General features: G+C 32.5%; 1 protein-coding gene and 1 long non-coding RNA gene across 2 annotated transcripts; one reads left to right on the forward strand and one right to left on the reverse strand.

Annotated features, from left to right (window-relative positions):
* Positions 1 to 4248: 4248 nt before the first annotated feature.
* Positions 4249 to 6744, reverse strand: LOC134700997 (uncharacterized). The gene is made up of 3 exons (XR_010104006.1): positions 6720 to 6744; positions 4627 to 4727; positions 4249 to 4323 (listed from the first exon to the last, which is right to left on the reverse strand). It is a non-coding gene; the product is annotated as an uncharacterized LOC134700997 (long non-coding RNA).
* A 3644-nt stretch (positions 6745 to 10388) lies between these two features.
* LOC134700958 (uncharacterized) lies at positions 10389 to 22157 on the forward strand. Its single transcript, XM_063562102.1, has 5 exons — positions 10389 to 10766; positions 15128 to 15277; positions 16794 to 16941; positions 17793 to 18041; positions 21874 to 22157. The coding sequence occupies exons 1-5, from the start codon at positions 10399 to 10401 to the stop codon at positions 22084 to 22086; spliced, it is 1128 nt and encodes a 375-aa protein (XP_063418172.1). The 5' UTR covers positions 10389 to 10398; the 3' UTR covers positions 22087 to 22157.
* The last annotated feature ends 674 nt before the right edge of the window (positions 22158 to 22831 follow it).

The raw sequence follows: 22831 nt of genomic DNA on the forward strand, positions 1-22831 counted from the left end.
ATGTATTATAACATCCATGCTCACATATGAATTTGTATTGTTATCTATGTATTGTATAAGTATGTTTTACTTGTATCTGTTAATTTTTACTTTGAGGGGATAAAATATATTATAACGTATGAAAGTTGTTGATTTCTGAACATCCTCAGTTTTTAGATGAAACTGTTGGGAGATAGGAGAAATATTTGTGATATATGAGGTTAATATTCTATCTTAACTACCAATGTCTTGATAGTCCATGAAATCTTAAATATTCTTTTTCCAACTGAGATAAACCCAACAATATTAGCAAAGGAAATGGTCACCAAAAGAAGGTAAATTTTGACAAATTTTGAAATAAAAATAGAGTCACAATTTCCTTATATTCTGCATGTTCTGATAACAAGTCGTTTTTCAAATCTAAAAATATAACTTCAAATATGTCTGCTACTTAAATCTTCTATAAATATTAGAATACATCAATTCATCAATTGTTTATTATATATTGGTATTTGTTAATAATTGAAAGATGTGTTTTTGCAATTTGCCAATTGTTCATGGCATTAAGGGTATATATGTTAATTTAAAGAATAATCGTGAACAAAATATCTAAAAACCTGATAATATTTTGAAAGATAATAACCTGGGTTTTCATGTTCATGCATATGCTGTACTGTATGAGATAACCCCCAGTTTTTGGTGGGGTTCGTATTGCTTAGGCTTTAGTTTTCTGTTTTGTGTATTCTGTACTATTATTTGTCTGTTTGTCTTTTTTATTTTTAGCCATGGCGTTGTCAGTTTATTTCGATCTCTGAGTTTTACTGTTCCTCTTGTATAGTCAGTCCCTCTTTTGTATAAAGAATGTTTTTTTGAAAATATGAAACAATTGTAAAGTACAGACGAATACATTTTCAATTAAATATTTCTACATATAATATTATCTCTCAAAGTATCTTTTGTAAAGATAAAAAACACAGATCCAATTTTAGATTGAAAGCAAGAATAATTCTCGAATGATGAGAAAATAAAAGTTCATCTAAAATAAATTCCTTTTCTGATATAAAAAACAAATTATTACAACATCAGTACATTCTGTTTGCAAGTATACATGGAACATATATAGAGCCACTAAAGTACACGGATACTAACAAATGCGAATCGCCATTACACAAAGGAATCATGACCATTTAAAATGATATAGCTTTGATGTTACCTTACTGTACAAATATATTAATTATTATTTTTAATCTCCGAATCTTTAATTCCTTATTAACTGTACTGTATATCAGTAATTTGCTGATCAGCAAAATGAGATATTTGAAAGAAAAAGAGTATGCAACATTTTATTTTACAAAGTCCGAAACATACGATCATGTAATTGAAAGGATTATTTTGTTTATCTGCAAGTTTTTTTAACAATTACTTGTATCTTAATTATGAATATGATAAAAGCAGATGTGGTATGTGATACCCAATGAGACACTGATTATCCAAATGAAATTAAATCCGTGTATAAGGAAGAAACAATAAGTCGGCGCACGGCATTTCACAAAGGACAAAATCCATACAGTATTGTCCTGTCTGAAGGGTCATGACATAACAAAATGTAAAATAATTAAAACAAGGAACTCAATTGTTTGAATGTGATAAAACAATAAATGAATACAAAATATGACAGACAGCTACCAAATTATCCATTGAAATACAAGTTCCTAATTTGAGACCAACACAGAATTAATGTGTTAAGCTTGAAAATATTTTTGAGCGCTCAACTCTCACCTATCAAGGGACAGTGGCGTAAATGTAACAGCGCAACACGAAAAAAAAAACATACTGTGCAGTTCCGATGGAAAGAAAAGACTCTCTAGATCGAAATGAAGTACAAGCAATAACTAACAGAAAAAGTACACCCTTAAGTACTGATCAAAGAGTACTCGAAATTATTGAAAGCTATTCCAAAGCCAGTTAAAGCTAATTAGTAAATCATGATTTCCAAGACTAAAATCATAAGTACCCATTCAACGGATTTTAGAGAGGAAAGACATCAGTAGCATGCAGAATGAGAAAATATCCAATGGATGTGTGCAATGTCAAGTTATTAGTATCGACAGTGATTGATTAGTGTACTTTCATTATCACTGAACTAGTATATATTTATTTAGGGGCCAGCTGAAGGACGCCTATAGGTGCGGGAATTTCTCGTTACATTAAAGACCTGTTGGTACCCTTCTAATGTTGTTTTTTCTATGGTCGGGCTGTTGTCTCTGTTATACATTCCCCATTTCCATTCTCAATTTTATTCAAATATCTTTATTTATAGTGGATTTGGAAACAAGTTATCGCACCTTATATTAATCCCATTCCACTTTGCGGGTGTGAGTGCTGCCTTTCGAAATCTACAAGGGTGTCGTTTACGTGCAAGAAATATGACTCTCTCTTAACACAGGTCAGTCATTTATCGTCCCCTTCCGACTGACTACCATCAATTCCTCGAGACCATACGCGCAATTGGTGTGGTAAAGCAACAAATTAAGCCAGAAAAGAACCAGGACAATTTGTATTAGTAGTCTGATGCCCTAACCATTACACCACGGCTCTCTTAATTGATTAAGTTCTATTTTAGTTCATATCGAGAAGAAAACATATTTGTGTTTTGATGTAATATTACAAAAATGTAGCAGATCTAAGAAATCAATTTTAGATCAGGTTAATTCAATGATCGTATTACATTGCTAAATTGACTTTTGTTTTAAATAAGATTTTTCTAACTTTGAGCTTGGACAAGATATATGTTTAAGGATGTAATTAGGTGAGGTTATTGAATTTTTGTCAGACGTTCGAACTTATTGATTTTTTTCTGTGTCATTTGGTCTCGTATTGAGAGTTGTCTCATATGCAATCATACCAAATATATATCTTGTGCATAGTAACTACATTTTTTTGTTAGTCTTAGAGCATAATATATCTGTGGCTGTTTCTTTCCCCAGTGCCTTTTTAGATATAGTTCAGTAACCTAGCTGTATGTTGTTTATATAATATACAAAAGCGATGTGGTAGGATTGCTTATGAGACAACTTTCTTCAAAAGACCAAATGACACAGAAATTAACGACTATAAGTCACCGTACGGTATTGAACAAGTAGCAAAGCCCATACCGCATCATCAGCTATAAAAGGCACCAAAATGACAATGCTAATAAATTCAAACAAAAAACTAATGGCCTTTTTTGTGTACAAAGAATAAACGAACACATATGGAAAGGATTGACTCTTCTGGTCGGCAAGAAGCGTAGACAAATATTATTTATTAAATGTACCCAATGGTTTCCAAATATATATGTTTAAATTTAAACGTATAAAATTTGTTGATTTTTTATTATCTACAGTTTCATGTTGAAACTTTTGGGAGATAGGAGGAATGTCGACTTTTGTGTTTTGATTGCTTCTTTGGAATGGTCTTTACCCAGCAGGCACAACAACGTTGAATCAACATTGAATACACGTCAGATTTCAACGTTGAATCCATGTTGAAAAGTAGTGTTGGATTGAAAATTGATATGACGTTGAAAACATAACGTTGTTTCAACGTAAGATTTCAACGTTGAAAATAGGTTGAATTTCGGTCTAAATTTGGTCGAGGTTTGTTGAAAACAAGTCGATTGCTGGTTGAATTTTGGTTGTTGTTTGTTGAAATCTGGTCGAATGTCGGTTGTTCTGTGGTCAGTGTATGTTGAAATCAGGTCGAATGTTGGTTGAAGTGTTATAAGTGTATGTTGAAATCAGGTCGAATGTTGGTTGTTCTGTGGTCAGTGTATGTTGAAATCAGGTCGAATGTTTGTTGAACTGTGATCAGTGTATGTTGAAAATAGGTGGGATTTGTGTCCAGGTAAACTTTTAATGTGGTAAATGTGGAGAATAGGATGTTAAACAATGGTTGAATTGAGCTTTTTTAACAGCTGAAATTATTACCCTTTATTATATCCATCAATGCCATTTTATGTGTAATAAAACTGTTGCACAACTATATGTTGGTGGTTGGTGTACATGTAGTATGTAGTGTCGTTGGTATACATTTTGCCTTCACTTTTCCTAATAGACATGATTTTGCTTTGCTAATAACTATTGTGTTCACACTCAAAATATGTTTGTGACATAACACAGTAGTTAAATAACAAGTTACCCACACATGCATATATATATGCCTCTTACAATGTCAAACAAACACAACTTGAATATTTAATTCTATTTAAGAAAAAAAATAGTCCATCTGCTAGCTATAGACATCTTGTACTGTTGTTCCATATTAAGGTCTAATTTTTACATTCGAAACTTGTTACTACAGCATCTGCAATAGAAAAAAAACTTATTGTACTATCTTTAACATAACTTTGTTAATTTCATTATGCAGCCCATATAAAGAACACTAGTGTCATATGAATGATATAGTTATTTCTTTGAATATAAAGTAATAGCTAACATGACAGGTTTTTTTAAACTTGAGTTCAGATAGTAAATAATAAATTAATTTAACAAAAACAAACCTTAAGATATTAGTAGACAAAGATGTAGAGCCCATTTAAAAGAAATTGTGACAAAATTTCACACACTTTTATGCGAAAAAAACAATAGTATATATTGCAATACTCACCTCTTATAATTTCAATCGGTCAAGCTTGGACACCATAGGCATATTTATTCTTTTTATCCGAGATGTACTTTACAGACATGGATTTTTTGGTAAGACATCATCTACAAAAAAAAATTTTTTATTGAATTGCAGCATTTTCAAATTGTCAATTCCCTCCTTAAAAAACACGCTTACAAAATTTGGACATCCAAAACCTTTCATAGTGGACTTTCCGATTTGAAATTTCCTCGGAGATCATTATTGTTGTGATCTTTCATTTTTTCAATAATTGGTTGAAAAACTTTAAGTCCAATAATTATTATTGTAGCATTAAGGGAAGTTTGTCTTCACTGAAAATCCAACATGATTCTGGAATCAGTAGCAGATCCTGAAATTTTCATTAGGGGTCCACCGACTGCATAAAAGAGTGGGAGGGCTCAAGTCATGATTCAGTGATTCCTTATATAATCAACCAATTTCACCCTCTCAAGGGTGACCACAAGCATTGAGACTTTGACAGTCACTCATCTTGAGAAACAGTTATGCACCACAAGCACCGGGATCTTGAAAGTCACTCATCTTGAGAAACAATAATGCACCACAAGCACCGAGATCTTGACAGTCACCCATCTTGAGATACAATAATGCACCACAAGCACCGAGATCTTGACAGTCACTCATCTTGAGATACAATACTGCACCACAAGCACCGAGATCTTGACAGTCACTCATCTTGAGAAACAAAAATGCACAACAAGCACCGAGATATTGACAGTCACTAATTTTGAGAAACAATAATGCAACACAAGCACCGATATCTTGACAGTCACTCATCTTGAGATACAATACTGCAACACAAGCACCGAGATATTGACAGTCATTTATCTTGAGATACAATACTGCACAGCAAGTACCGATATCTTGACAGTCACTCATCTTAAGAAACAATAATGCAACACAAGCACCGAGATATTGACAGTCACTCATATGAATATAAGATGATGCGCCGCAAGCACCGCGATCCTAACCCACACTCCTCCTAAGATACAATAATGTCCTTATATAATTTTAAGTGCTTTCGATAGTCATCTCAAGATGCTTTACTTTAATAAAATTCAAAATAAATATTATTCACGTATAATTAACTATTTCAATATATGTCATTGTACATCTTAATTTTTCATGATCTTTCATCAATAGATACTTTCGGCATGGCTGCTAAACTTTGAACCTGCGTTTACATTTTTCTTCAAACTGCAATATATTCCAGTCTTTAGTGATACGTCTTATTTAATTTTCATTAACATGCATATGGATTAAGTTTAGACATTAAAAATAAAATAATATTTCTTTTATTTCCTTGATTTTTTTTTGGTGCTGTAATAATTCAATACGGTTAATTGATAAAGCATCTTTTTAGACGTTATCATATAGACCGCTTTGAAATTGGACAGATTATTGTGTACTAATTTGTTATGGTCACACATGTTTCTTATCTGCCGTATTGCTTCATTGATAAATCCTCGGAATACATGCTGTGAGTGACATCTATTCTGACCCAGAGAAAAGAATTTGTTTGTTTTGAATGTGTTGCAATTAAGGTCAAGAATGCCATGTGTTGTAAATCCTTGACTTTTAATTATATCATCATATAAAACATGTTAAAGAACTAGTATATGAGATCGCATAGGTGAACTTTAATATCTATTTTGTATTATTTGCCAGACGAATATTTTGTTTTCAATTTCAACCGATGTTCCATGATATATTATGACTCCGTCATCCCAGTATCTTCAATGTCAATGATAACATTCTTTTCCATTCGCTTTTGCTTTAAATTACCAAATCAATGTTCATAAAAACAGGCTCTTCCTCTTCAAGTCTTAACATAATAAGTTGCCGCACCCAATCAATGTACAAATATATGTTAAGGTCAATCTTGCTGTTCCCGAGATTACAAACACATGTGTGTATGTAAATTATATCTGATCTGCTTAAATAACCAGGCCTATACTCATATACTTACGGTAAACGCTACACTATTGTAATGATTGTATATCTTAAATTATAATATAATATCATTAAGTCAAACAATAAATGAAAATTTTACTTACTTTACTCTGCCGAGAGCAACTGAATCGGATGTGGTAACCAAATTGGCGCAAATAAATTCGAAATGTCTGTCTCCTACGCATGTGCCAATCAGAAAAAGATATCCGTTTCGAGTAATTATAATATAATAATTTTATCGCAATTAAAAGATTAATTTATATATGAAACATTAATCGTTGAATTTTTTAAAAAACATCATTAAACCAATATAAAAATTATCAATTAAGCAAAAAGGAATATACATAAAATTTGGTCGATCAATCTTATCTTGATTGACATTTTGTTGACACTTAAAGTCACCAACCTTAACTAAACCGTTTATCAACGTTATATTTTCAACCAATTAAAGCATTGAAAGCATCAACTCAAATTCAATGTTGATTCAACGTTGGCAGTTCAACGTTGAAAATTCTAACCACAAATCAACGTTAAACTTAAAGACGATGTATGATAAGAGTCATTTTTGGCCCCCTCTCAGAACCTGTTCATATTTATACCATCAATAGCCCTTGGGCAGGTACTTAAAAAAAATACCAACTTTTAGATTTAAATATGAGCGCAGTTGAGAACATCTATGAAATTTGTATATAATGCCAATACTATAACATACAAACCATATGTAAAATATTTTACATGTTCACACTTGCGCTCATATTTGAATCATTCAAAGTAGAGTCAGAAAAGTACGATTGTCCGTATAGACACCCGTTTATGATTTATTCATAGTATCATTTATAATCGATTTCCTACAAAAACTTGAAAAATAAGTTTATTTCAACAAAATATAAAACTTCAGTAACTGTTTGTGGTCATTTTTGCCCCAGATATTGTTATTCATTTTTTTTTTGCATACAAAGGGGCCAAATACTGCACTTGTCATACATCGTCCTTTCAACATATTTTCAACATCGGTTCAACGTTGTGTGCCTGCTGGGTAATTTGTTCAATACAAGTAGATAGATGAACGGTGTCTCAAACATTGATATTGCATTACAAAAATGTGTTTATTTCTCTGGACGTTTTGAACATTGGTATTATAGTATGGACACGTGTTTATTAAATTCTTACATTTTGAAATATAGACGAATACTGTTTCAATTAAATATTTCTACATATAACATGTATAATATCTCAAAGTATCTTTTGAAAAGATAATGAACACGGATGTCTGTGAGTCCAATTTTAGATTCAAAGCAAGAACATTTCTAAAATGATGAAAAAAATGAATATGTCATTAAAAATAAATTCCTTATCTGATAGGAAAACAAATTACGTTCTGTTTGTAAGTTTAGATAGTACATATACAGAGCTTTCAAAGTACACGGATACCAACTGATACGAATCACCATTAAACAGACGAATCATGACCATTTCTAATGATATAGCTTTGATGTTACCTTACGATACAACATATCTCAATTACTTGTTTTAATCGCTAAATCTCCAAATCCAGATAATTTAGAGGAAGAACTGGGAAAGGGAACTATTGTTAAATGTATGAAAAGTCTAGAGAGAATTATTTTCAACTATTTTATGGCTTCAATCTCAAAACAAGAACACGGACCCTACAATTTTTTTCTACTTTTTAGTCCCTAGTTTTTGCAATTGCAGGGGAAACTACCGATATTTAAAAAATTCCCTCTCAATGAGTGGTATGTGATTCCCAATGAGACAGTTATCTAAAATTCCGTGGATGTAAGCAGCTATAGGTAATTAACGCATGTCCCTCAACAATGTATGGACAGAACTCATATCGTATTGTTATGACTTTGTATAACAGGTCCAGATATGGCAAAATGAAAAACAACTGTTTGATTGTGATAAAACAATAAAAAAAAAAATGAATACAAAATATTACAGACAGCTGCTAACAACGTATCCACTGAATTACAAGTTTCTTACTTGGGACACACACAGAACGTGGTAACGTTAAAAATGTTTGTGAGCGCTCAACTCTCGATCCCTTAACCAGCTGGAACAATGGCCGGCGTAAATGTAGCAACACAATACGCCAAACACAACCTGTTGTTCAGTTGGAAAGGATTGACTCTTCGGGCCGGCACGAAGCATAGACAAAAACAAGACCCCTGATGGGGGTGTCCAACTTATCATGTAATCACTAATTGTTTGCCAATTTAATCATAATTATATTCATTACCATTTAAATAAAACAAGAAAATCAAATTATTATGAAATGTTTGGTCCAGTAATAAAATAATCACTCAAGATAAAAACAGCCACGTGAGCAAACGTTATCACAAACGACATCAGGAGGCTCACATGATAACAAACAGACAAAATAAACCAAGTGTCGATCTAAGAGTCGCAACTCGTAGTTCAAAGCCATGCAGCTACTACAATGTACTATTAATTACTAAATCATGATTTTCAAGACTTACACATACAGGACTATACCAAGTACAAATCCAATAAATCTAGAGGAAAGACATCACCAGCAGGTAGTATGAGAAAATATTCCATGGCTTTGTGCAATGTTATGTTATTAGTATCGAAAGGATGTAGGAACAGAGGAGTTAATAACAATATCATGTATACATGGTATATGAATAAAACATGCATATTTATGATTTTTAAAATGTTCAGTTCTATTAGCATATCAATTAAAGTTCCGATTACGACAGAGGTCGTTTATGACGGTGCTAAATTGGCAAAGTTTAAAATCAGTATACTAGTATAATTATAACTGTAATCAATAAGTTTTGATTCAATTAAATTTTAATCTTGGACATAATATATTATTAAATTAGTATACTATTACCAGCTTTAGTGATCAATACATCTGTGTTGTATGGCTCTTTATTTGAGTCATCTTGTATGGATTTATTACATCAACCCTATTGCATTTGAGCAGCTTATGCACATTTCAAGATGACTGTACGTCCTAACAAATAAATATGAAAGTTACGAACAATTAAAACATAGGATATACAGTAATGAATAAACTTTTGAAAGTTTGTTACCTTCAGTAAATGTTATTGATGAGTCTGTTAGGCAGCAATCAATTGATTTTTATTTATTTTTTTTGGGGGGGGGATTGGGTCTATGGAATTTTTTTCTGGACAAACTTTTTGTTTTGCCTTCGGCGAAAGACAATCTATTTTGTTGACGACAAGTTGAAAAAAAAAATTCTTTCAATTTTAGCATTACATATAGTGGCAGCTGTCAGAGTGTGAAACAAACATTTTTTTTTTCTCAGGGTGAAAAACAAATATTTTTTTTTCTCCAGAAACTGGAAACAAACTTTTTTTCCAAAAAACACCATAGCGCGACCTCCACCCCCCACCCCCACCCCGAAAAGCAAATATGGTTGCTGCCTTAGAATTTGTACATTGGGTACGCGGGACCCATGCCAAGAGTCTGGGTGGGATCCTTTATTTCTATATTCGTTATTAATTGTATGCCATTTTACTCTATTCAAGTTTATTTGTTTTTACCATTATTCTCTATTCTTTATTTTTTGTTCCATTTTTTTCTTTATTCGACATTTAATTATCTGGCTTTGTTAGTCGCTTGTTATTCCCTTTATAGGCCTTTTTAATAGAAGTGTTCAAATGACACTCACATGTCACGATATGCACAGACGCGTGGAAAAAAATAACAAAATACAGAAGGGACAAGATGGTTTGGGTACGAAAATGACTAAGTCGTCACAAAAACAAAATGTCAGCCTCCTTACGCAAAAGACAACGAAGAGAAAATTCAGATGATTCAGAAGATGAATGGACAAACGAATCTTTTAATTCAAGCCAGAAATGTATACCTCATGACACGAGTGAATGGACTGATACTACTCTTCGTGAACTTAACATAAGTTGGAACCAAACTGTAATTAACAGTCCTAATGAGTTACTAGATTCAGTGAATGTTCCTCCCTTGTCGGAGGAATTGGAAAATACTTCTACGTATATTGAGAAGAAACTTGATTTCGACATGACATTTGATGACATTGATCTTGACTTCAAAGCTGTATATGATAAATTCTCAGACTTGCAACAACTTCTGCGAAATTCTGCTGGAGAAACTCAAAGGTTTACATTTATCATGTTTATATTTATGTAACCGGAGTCAATCATGTTTGTTGGTTTCGATCTATGTTTCGATATATGAACTAGCTTTTTATGTTAGATACGCAAATGTCGACTGATTCTTTGAACGACGATGCCTAAGTAATGCCCATATATTTGAAATGAATTCAATATACCAATGTAGTAGTACAGATTCGAAATTAAACCAAGAGATACCAAGACCACATACCGGGTTCTAGGACCTGAGTCTCTGTTTCTTAAATCAGTGAGACGATAAAGTTTTCATATTTTGATTTACACTAAAACATATATATTTGCGCAAGTATATCTACACAACACAACATACAATATTCACAATAAATTATTCCCTTAACTAAATTCCCCTAAGTTATATTTGCAAAATTATAATCTTAACCCTTATTTAAATGTAAAGTAAAATCCTATTCTTATCTTTATATTAAGTCCTACATATTAAATTAACAGGTTTTATTTCCGAGGTGTGGCGAAGCCAAAAAGGTAAAATTAAGTCAAATGGGACAAATTATCTCCCTTACATTTAAATGCACCTACCTTGTCAGTCTCTTTAACAGACTGTGGCTCTCTAAATGATTAAGCAATTTGAATGGGTAAAACGTTTGTATATATAGTGCCAGAGCACCTAAATTTAGTAACAGAATACATTGTAATATCCAATAGTTGTTATTAAAATGTAAAATGGCGTACTCCTAAAAGTGGAATCAAGCTTAGCCTATGTAAAATGCCAAGATACGACATTGGGAACCTCTCTAAATAGCAGCCATTTACACACGAGAAGAATTTCTAAATAATATCATGAAAATACAGTAAATTATGGCATAAGTTAATTAAAAAGTATTACAAAGGGACAAGCAATGTCCGGGTAAATTAATTTCATAAAAGTGAAACGGGAAATTGACAGGACACAGAGTAAGTAACCTCGGGTCTATTTGAAAAATATATGTTTTGAAAATCCCGGCAAATACGTCAAGATAATTAAAAAATAATATGCGTCTCCGCTACATTTATACAAATAAATGTCAAATTAATAAACATCTCGATAAACATATATGTGTGAGTTCGTGATCTATTGTTTAAGTCCAATGGCTACAGTTTTGAAGGTACCGAGTTTGATCCTCACTCCGGATGCTAACAATGTCAGTACACAAGAAGGGTGATTTTCACCCTCTCACACACATCTCTGGTACCAAGACCTGAGTTTAAACTAGCATGGGTACTATGGGGGCCTCGGTTGGTCCCAACTTTGACGTGGAGATCTATCTGCTGATATCTCTTCGGTTTGTCTGTTCCCACCGAAAGCACAGTGGTTTTCTCCGAGTACTTTTGCTTCCTCAACCATAATAACATACCCTGCCCCGTGTCCTAATACTCCTTGTCGATGGGGTGGTGATTGTCCTTGTAAATATTAAACATTGTAAATACATTAGTGACACATCTCCATTAATTCCAATAGGGAGTGTACATGGATTCCACTGTACCCTTGGAGCTCTCAAGGGTTTTTTTCGGATATCGGACATGTCGTAGGAATCTACAGTACATACATACATACATATTTACACTTTTGGTAGTCCAAATAATTATGAGGTCTTGCAAGGCTATTTTTTTTTTCTGGGACGCCTAATAATAATGACATCTTGCAATGACGTATGACATTGAATTACTACCATGACTTCAGTCAGGGGTACTTCTTGTACAAGTTATTTTTAATTTACTTGAAGAAGTAAAAAAAAATATACACATATAAGTTAATAAATATTGTTTTAATTGAGTCAGGTGAGTGGGTGTGTTCGTATGCTTTAACAGGGGCGGATGCAGGAATTTTCGAAAGGGGGGGTGCTAACCCAGGGCAAAGGGGGGGGGGGGGGTGTAAAACATATGTCCCGATACAAATGCATTGATCGGCAAAGATAAAGGGGGGGTGCGCACCCCCGGAACCCCCCCCTCTGGATCCGCCACTGTTTAATACATTGTACTTATTGTTTTCATGGTTTTGGGGAAGGTTAACTTTCTGGTAGTAAGACCCGTCACGGCCAGACTGGGAAACTTGATAGGCAAATGCTCACATTAAATCTGTACCAATACAGCATGTACAGTGTGTTATATGTCTTCTTTTTAACACCATAACCCATAGTGGTGCTCCTACTAAAGGAGGGAGATACAGAACAAAGATACACCTCCCCTTAATTTTCTCAAAAATTTACTTGTATTATACATGTAAGTAAATTTTTCTTAAAATCCCTCAAAAGTCCTCAAGTTTTGAGATGTAAATTCATGGCTTCAATGATTTTTCCAAGGTTTGCCCAATTTTTTTTATTAAAGTTCAATGTTTCATCTCATTTCAAAGAAACTGATTTAGCAAAGATCTTAAGTATTTGCATCTTTGCACAAAAATTGCTCTTTGGGGGCTTCTAAATAAGCAGAAGATAACAGACAAATGGGATTTTCATTGTCCATGAAATTACACTTAAATTTAAAATGATTAGTAAAGACACCTGCAAACGGCAGATATTTTAAAATTCTATTTGGTCAAAGAGATCATAGGAATTCAATAGAAGAAAATAGGATGACTTTTTTACTTCTACAAGTAAAAATCTGAATGTCTAAGGGACATAAACATGATAAATCAGCCAATATTTTGTTTACCTATATATATACAAGTAACTTGATTGTTGTTGGTTGCTTAATGGCCAGTGGCAAACATTTCATGCATATTCAGGACAAGAACAAGTTCACAATAAATACAATAGATAGGTCTTGTCACAATAGAGGCCATCTGGGATGATGGTTGGGGAAATTTGGACTGCCACTGGAAAATGAGGGTACATGTATATTGGATAGGGACAGAAATTTTGTGTTCCACCAGGCCACCTACCAACCCATCAAAGAGTTGTTGCAAGGGTTCTTAACCAACAAAGAGTGTGACACCCTCTCTACACGAGATATTGGATTTAACGTCCTCATTCTGACGGGATGTGACTGCGAACCTAATACATCCTGTACAGCCAAAGGGGATGCCCCACTTCAGGAAACGTTTTACTGCTGGTCGGGAGAAGACCAAGTAGCCATATTTCTATTCGCCAGTCACCCTTGGGGGTTAATAAAATTCACTTATATAAGTATCCTACAAATTTACTTACATTGTATACAAGTATATTAATATTACATGTATTACTTCTTCAAGTAATTAGAAATAACTTGTACAAGTAGTACCCCTGACTGAAGTTCTAGACTATGAAAGTATATATTTTTTTTCTTTCCTACTGACTTGTAAGGGGGTCTCATTGGGGGTTCTGATCCCAGATCCCGCCTATTGTTTTGTGAAATCCTATATCCCGCTTACACTTACTATGTACGAAAGCAATTTTCATTTTTTTGTAATTTCCTGAGTCCGGCTAGACTTAATTTCCCATTTTTCCCGACACAATAGTTTGGCTTTCACATGTCACGCTTACGAAAAATCGTCAATCACGCATCACGCTTAGACCCCAATAGAAAAATTAGAATAGCCTTGTTCATGTTTTACAAATGTTGTAAGACATCTTAATTATTTGGACTACACTTTTGGGTATTTAAATATGAGAATTAAGATGTGGTATGAGTGCCATTGAGACAACTCTCTATCCATGGCATAATTTGTGTAAGTAAACCATTAAAATAAAATTACGGTCTTTAAAACATTTGTTAAACGAAGCCTTGGCTCACACTGAATAGCAAGCTATAAAGAGGGGCGTAAAGGGGGGTATCTGCATGAGAGAACGCAATATAAAGTTGTCATTTCATGATGAAAGAACAATTAAAAATGTCCTGATCTTTTACCCATTTCACGAAAAATGGTGAATAAAAAACCTTTTTCACAGCTGCCCCTCAAATAAAAAACGGCAAATAAGGTTGTGAGAAAATAACCCTTTTCTGCCCACTATAAAGGGCCCCAACAAACAACTAGTATAAAACCTATCAAGTTGGAGAACCAACGGCCTAATCTATATGTATGTAAAAAATGAAAAAAAAAATCTTTGATATACATGCATGTGTTCAAAGTGGTGTCTGTACAATGTACATGTTGTACATGTACATGTACTTCCATAATTTGACATGTTTAAGCTTGATTCCTATTATCTAACACAGACCAGACATGTACATGATTGTTAATTTACATGTAACAGTAAAATGTATGAATGAATTAATAAATGTTATCAGTAATGTTGATAATTTCATTTTTGGCCTGTGAATTACAAACTAGATGGACATGTGTATCATTGATAATGAGCTCAACTTCTATTTATTATTTTATAATGTCAAATGAAAAACAATTTGTATTTATTTTTCAGGTCATTTGAACAGGTTAGAACATATGGAATTGAATTTCTAGCAGCCTTAAAGAAACTTGTCGTCAGTAGGGCCTATGCCCTGAATAGTTATAAAGCATCCTTCCTGACCATTTTAGAGTCCTTCTGCAAGATGTGTCAGTTATTTGGAAGGTATGGAAGATATATACTGTTATTATACTTCACGTTAAAATGCCATATTTTGATTGGCTAAGCCGAGGGTGTCAATTTACTCTATCACATAGCTGAGCGGGTGACAATTTTTTTGAATGTTACCCTCTCGTCTAGACCAATCAGAAATCGATAATTCAAAGAACAATGAATCTTGCTTGACTTTTGTTGTTTTTTTCTAATGCCCGTAACGTTATGAACGTGACGTCATAGAAAATACTTTTAAAATAAAAGTAATCTGTAAAAGCCAATAATGATAGGACATTCAGTATAATAAATTAAATAACACATAGCTGAGAGGGTGATAGAGCAGATTGGAACCCCTCGAAAAGGCATTGTCAACCTTGGCTTCGCCGCGGTTGACAATGTTTTCTCGGGGTACCAATCTGCTCTATCACCCTCTCAGCTATGTGTTATTTATATATTGTTTCATTATTATTCGTTGGATACTAATTTTTATGGATTTCGTAGTTACAGGCGCACCACAAAATCAAATGTTCAATGAATAACAAATTTTCTATAGGCTTGGATGCAGACTTTGGCAAAACCACGAAATTAAATATCCACGAACATGTAAGACATGTAAGATTTCCTCAAATCATGAAAAATGAAAATTGGTAATCACAAAAATAAACGCAGACCCACTCAAGAAAAATATCAATCTTGTTGAGATGATCAAAGAATCTAGAAGTATATGAATTATACAGTGCAGAGTTTATGAAAGATAGGGAAGAATTTTATTGACCATGTAGGAGTCATATGGCATTTACTTTTGCCATCCGTCAGTGCATCAACAATTTTTAGGTAAAGATTGCATGCAATCTTAATGCAATCAAAACCTTATGGGACTGACTTTATATCTAAATCTTCCAAACCTTATCACTACCTTTATTAATACACAAAATATATTGCATTGATCAAAACATTCTTACATTCTATCCATATAAAAAAGAAGATGTGGTATGATTGCCAAAGAGACAACTGTCCACAAGAGACCAAAATGACACAGACATTATCAACTATAGGTCACCGCACGGACTTCAACAATGAGCAAAGCCCATACAGCATAGTCAGCTATAAACATGATAAAAGGCCCTGACATGGCAATGTAAAACAATTCATACGAGAAAACTAACATACTTACGGTCTTATGAACATTTCAAGAAATTTATGGATGTAATATATGCTCAGATATTCAAGGCTAAAAATATTGTTACACTTGTCAAGAAATTACATAAATTTTGCAAGGGGCAGGAATCTGATATATGTTCTGCCATTGTTAAAATCCTCTATAAAAATCTACTCCAAAATGAATTTTTGTGTCAAAAATTGATTTCTGTGAACATTTTTGAAGGGTTAACATTGAAATTCATGAAATTGTAAGTAAAGCTTTGTTTTACAAGTTTATGGTTTATAAATAAATGGAAAAAAATTATACCCTGCAGTGTTTTGAATTTAATCATCAAGTGTGATAAAATTTCAATAATTTTTATTTCAGTAACGTTTATATGAAAAGAAGATGTAAGATTCATGGACAGGAGGTGAATTCCAAGCCTGACCTCGTTTTTGAGATTGACAATTCACCATTTGAGACAGCACACAAATTAGAGAATTTTAGTGGGGCATCTACATTATGTGTGGCAGAGGTAATTTATTCAAGATAATGGGTAAGGGTTGGGTAGGTATAGCCAATGTAGTGAGAAACTCCAGCACCAGGAGGCGTGCTTTAGCTACCCCTAAAGAAAAATGTATATACCCTCTAGTTGATTAGAAATTATCATCCCTATGATAGCAATTCAATCAGAAAAATAAATAAAATATAAAGAATTAGACATGATTATCACCCACTCAATATGTTCCTCTGATGAACCAGACTGTTGCTGCTTACAGTTCTGGTAATAAGTAGAATCCCTAATATCGTGTGATGTTTTTTGAAATACAGGAGGATTTGTCATAACAATTAGATTTGCAAACCTGTGACTCTTTTCACAAAAAATCTTATGAGTGAAAGTACTTTTAAGTCATACACATTTCAGTAAAACTTACGATCAATTTTAATTGTAACATTTTTTTTGTGAAAAGAGTTGCTGTGTTATAACATTTGACATCAGATAAGTGTATTACACCATACACCATACACCATGATGCATGGTGATAAAACATTCAAAGAATGACAAAGAAAGAAGCATTTAAAGACATGTCAGAATGCAAACCTACTTTGCTTTAGATACAGATTTTTAGTCCCTCTGTATGGCCTTGTCAATGAGAATCTGCATGAGATAACATGAAGAATTACCTAGAATATAAACATGATAAATATAAGGAGATGTTGTATGATTGCCAATGAGATAACTATCCACCAAAGTTCAAATAAATTAAATGTAAACAATTTAAGACAACCATATGGCCTTCAACAATGAAAAAAAATCAATTGAGAAAAGACAGCCTAATTTATAAACCTGTCAAACACTGGTAGAAGATATTGTATGTTTTACAGGTTAAAAAACACAATCATTCCAAAGTTCATAAAAAAAGAAGAGAAACCAGATATTCAGAAGCTTCAAGTGACAATTCAGAAGTGAACAAAGACTTACTGGAAACCGACGCAATAACAAAAGAACCATTAATACTGCCATATGAAATCAATGGTTCAGCTCAACATGCAGGACAACTGTTACTGGAAACTAAACATTCATTGTTTTTATTTTCCAAGGCCAGTATTGGAATAATGTTTACAGAAACAAAGGTACCATTAACAAATATTTTTTTTATATTTAGTGGATACATTGAAGTTGACATGAACCAACAGAAATCTGTATCCTATTATTGAGGTAGCATATTAAATGTATATCTTGTATTAGTAGATGTATGGACAACTTTCAAATTAACCCATTTTCTCTCTTGGTGTTATTTGATGAAGTCATGGCAGTAATTCACTTTTTACAGAACTTTTATCATTTAAGAAATGACTGTAAAACATGAATATTATTATACGACTGCAAAAATTGAAAAAATTTTCATCGTATATTGCTATCTTGTTGGCTGCGTCGTCGTCGTCATTGTCGTTGTCGTCGTCTGAATACTTTTAGTTTTCGCACTCTTACTTAAGTAAAAGTTAAAAGAAATCTATGAAATTTAAACACAAGGTTTATGACCACAAAAGGAAGGTTGGGATAGATTTTGGGAGTTTTGATCCCAACATTTTAGGAGTTAGGGGCCAAAAGGGGCCGAAATAAGCATTTTCTTGGTTTTTGCACAATAACTTTAGTTTAAGTTAATAGAAATCTATGAAATTTTAAACAAACAGTTTATGACCACAAAAGGAAGATTGGGATGGATTTTGGGAGTTTTGATCCCAACATTTTAGGAGTTAGGGACCAAAAGGGGCCCAAATAAGCATTTTCTTGGTTTTTGCACAATAACTTTAGTTTAAGTTAATAGAAATCAATGAAATTTAAACACAAGGTTAATGACCACAAAAGAAAGGTTGTTATTGATTTTGGGAGTTGAGGTCCCAACAGTTTAGGAATTAGGGGCAAAAAAGAGGCCCAAATAAGCATTTTTTTTGGTTTTCGCACCATAACTTTAGTATAAGTATAAAGAAATCTATGAAATTTTAACAGAAGGTTTATGACTATAAAAGAAATGTTGGTACATGTATTGATTTTGAGAGTTTTGGTCCCAACAGTTTAGGAATAAGGGACCCAAACTTAAACTTTGTTTGATTTCATCAAAAATTGAATAATTGGGGTTCTTTGATATACCGAATCTAACTGTGTATGTAGATTCTTAATTTTTGGTCCCGTTTTCAAATTGGTCTACATTACAGTCCAAAGGGTCCAAAATTAAACTTAGTTTGATTTTAACAAAAAATGAATTCTTGGGGTTCTTTGATATGCTGAATCCAAACATGTACTTAGATTTTTTATTGTGGGCCCAGTTTTCAAGTTCGTCCAAATTAGGATCCAAAATTATTATATTAAGTATTGTGCAATAGCAAGAAATTTTCAATTGCACAGTACTCAGCAATAACAAGAAATTTTCAATTGCACAGTATTGCACAATAGCATGAAATCTTCAATTGCATAGTATTGTGCAATAGCAAGTATTTTCAATTGCACAGTATTGCACAAGAGCAAGAAATTTCTAATTGCACAATATTGTTGAAAAGCAAGAAATTTCAATTGGCGTTATCTTTCTTTTTCCAGAATAGTAGTTAAACAATCTTTACCATTCAGGAAGTACACCACTAATTCATGGTCCCATTGCTTTCTATGTTAAATTCCTCCGTTTCAAAAAGGCACACCTCTTTTATTTTAAGTTCAAATAAAGTGGCAATCATTGCATTTCAAAGCAACACTTTATCGTGTCTTGTACTGAAAAAATCAACATACCTTGCATGGCATATAAGAAAGAACTGGTTCCCCGAAGTTCAGATGTACCAACACAGGTACTTCAGATCTGACAAACAGACAAAATGTACCCTCTTTTTAAAATTTGGTGCAGTTCTTTTAATATTCAAAACTATAAGTCCAAAAGTGTTCTACAATAATCACCAGTCCTTCAGCTTTCATTTGATACCAAAAATACCTAAATATTCTACATATTTTAAAAGTTACACTCATGCGTAGGAACTATTTTGTGTTATAGCGAACCCTATTGAACCTTTCTATAGATTCACCTGCAAGTTACCTGTCCATTTAAACTTTTGGCAGTTCTATTGTCCCATCTAACAAATACAACAGGTATTGTTCTCTGTATAGTTTATTCACTCAGACCTTTAAATTTCTTCCAAGAGAAATATATCACTCATTGATTAATCTACCTCAGTAGAAAATTTATCTGCTAAATTGATAGAAATTACATGTTTCACATATAAAAAAATGCCTGTGATTTCGTGTTTATTAAACATTTATAATAATTTTTTCAATATGTTCAAAATAAATAATAACTTAATCATAAACAGTTTGTTTTTAAAATAAAAAGTATTGTTCGTATGAACATTTGCATTTTTTAGTTTTTGTTTAGTTATAGAATACTTTTAAGAAGGCCTTAATATGTAAACATCAACATTTTAAAGTTTTTTTTATCAATTATTTTTTGGAAATAGGAATAATGTTAATATTTTTTTAGGAATAAACTTTTATTAATGTCTGAATTAGTGTTTACATTCAACAGATTGAAAATATAATACATTCAAACTCATATACAGTTTTTTTTAAATAGTACACATGTTATTTCCTTCTAATTTAGCAGATAAATTTTTTACTCAGGTAAATTAATCAATGAGTGATATATTTCTCCTAGAAGAAATTTAAAGGTCCTGGTGAATAAACTATACAGAGAACAATACCTGTTGTATTTGTTAGATGGGACAATAGAACTGCCAAAAGTTTAAATGGACAGGTAACTTGCAGGTGAATCTATAGAAAGGTTCAATAGGGTTCGCTATAAATATGTACTACTTTCTGGTATGTGCTTTCTGGCCGGGCCTGAATTAGTGGTGTTACACCTTCAGTTATAACAAGCACTTTTTTTTTAATATTTTATGATGTATTTAAATGAGTAATTATTGTTGCAAACTCCATTAGAAATTTGAATTGAGATCGGTTTTGGAATAAAGGGGGATGTGAAAAAAAATTGGGGGACAGGGTCAATTTTTCTAATTTGAAATTTCGTAAAAAAAAGAAAATTTCTTCAAACATTTTTTTGAGAGGATTATTATCCAACAGCATAGTGAATTGTTCAAAGGGGCAAAACAAAAATTTTAAGATCATTAGACTTCATTCATTCTGTGTCAGAAACCTATGCTGTCACAGTGTGTCAACTATTTAATCACAATACAAATTTAGAGCTGAATCCAGCTTAAATGTTGTGTCCATACTTGCCCCAACCGTTCAGGGTTCAACCTCTGCGGTAGTATAAAGCTGCGCCCTGCGGAGCATCTGGTTTTGTCTATGAAGAAATGACATATATTTAAAGAATATGTTGCATAATCATATCATGAAAAAAGATTGTGATCTTTTAAAGATTTTCTTGGTTTGGGCCTTTTTATTTTATAAATATTTTTTCTGACACGTAAAATGTGTTCCACAACATTTTTTTTTTCAATTGGAAAAACATCAAAGGTCGCAGAAAAATAGTAAGGGCCATTCCAGAAAATGGTACCTCTAACTATCCCAAACTAGCCAAAGATATTATTAACTAAGGTGTTCAGATCAGGAATATTACAATATAAATGGGGGTGCCTTTTTTGTAGCAGGGTTTTGGGACGATTAAACAGTATGTTGTTTGACTGCATTTTTTTATAGATAAAATGAAGAATAATGGCTTTTTTTAACTTCAATTGTATATTCCTTCTTTCATGTCTTTAGTTAATTTTCTTTCAATTTTAAAATAAAAACAAAATTGTGAATAGATTTTGGATTTACTCCCTTTTTACAATTAGATTTACATTGCTGAATATGTTGTTATGTCTATTATCTTATACTTAAATATAATGTCATTGCCATGAAGACTGTGATACCAAAAGTCACCAGTATACTGTTTTGCAATAATTTATATATTTTTCTTATTAGATGATGATGACTTGCCTGAAACTCAGCCGTAACTTCCTCCTTCACATGGAGAAAGGATTAAATGAAACAGACAATGGTATTATATATTATACAAAGATGTATGACATTCTTAAAACTGAGGATAGAAGAGAACTCATTACTGCTTTATTAAGACTAAGCTGTTGTGCAGATGCTGTAAAGATAACAAAGACATCAACATTTTCTCAAGAATAGTTCTGGTATAAAAATGTTATACCTTTTCCTTTAATTTGTAAAATTCTTTGTTTATTACTTGAAAAAAAACCCACAAAAGGGTCATTAATTTGATAAAAGAAAGGAAGTACTATTTATATCTGTATGTGAGTTGTGTCTGGTAGAAGTCGACCTTAAGCAAATGATTATCAGTACATTTGTTTACTTTTTAAGTGGACAAAAATCTTTAGGCAAAGTTTGTAACTGTTTGAAAATTGAAACAATATACAGGATATGAGAACTTCATACAAAACATGCCAACAGTCATCTTTCATTTTGTATATAAATGTAAATGTATACATGAACTTGAATAAGATTGTTTTCTATCCTACGCAGCTCATACATGTCATATGAAGAAAATCTAATTTTTAAAAACCCATTTTGTCATTAATACATGTATCATCTGAATTATACTAAATTATTGTGTGTGTTACATTTTAGTGTTGTGTCGTTGTTCTCCTCTTATATTTAATGCCTTTTCCCTCGGTTTTAGTTTGTTACCCCGATTTTGTTTTTTGTCCATGGATTTATGAGTTTTGAACAGCGGTATACTACTGCTGCCTTTATTTATTGGCTTCTGTAAATTTCAGAAGGTTAGAAGATATAGATATTTTATACTTTGTTTACAGATGAATTATGTTGTGAATTTTCCTACTTACATATGTCAATTGCCCTAAACCTCATGTTCACAGCTTTTGCATTGCATAAACAATTGTTTAAATTTATT

This window comes from Mytilus trossulus, unplaced genomic scaffold, assembly GCF_036588685.1.
Source record: "Mytilus trossulus isolate FHL-02 unplaced genomic scaffold, PNRI_Mtr1.1.1.hap1 h1tg000210l__unscaffolded, whole genome shotgun sequence".
In the NCBI taxonomy this organism is placed as follows: domain Eukaryota; kingdom Metazoa; phylum Mollusca; class Bivalvia; order Mytilida; family Mytilidae; genus Mytilus; species Mytilus trossulus.

Excerpts from the sequence above, each read along its gene's own strand:
- LOC134700958 (XM_063562102.1), top strand. The coding sequence starts at position 10,399 with ATGTCAGCCTCCTTACGCAAAAGACAACGAAGAGAAAATTCAGATGAT. Across the intron at positions 10,767-15,127 it reads TCTGCTGGAGAAACTCAAAG|GTCATTTGAACAGGTTAGAA; the intron begins GTTTACATTTAT and ends TTTATTTTTCAG. Across the intron at positions 15,278-16,793 it reads ATGTGTCAGTTATTTGGAAG|TAACGTTTATATGAAAAGAA; the intron begins GTATGGAAGATA and ends TTTTTATTTCAG.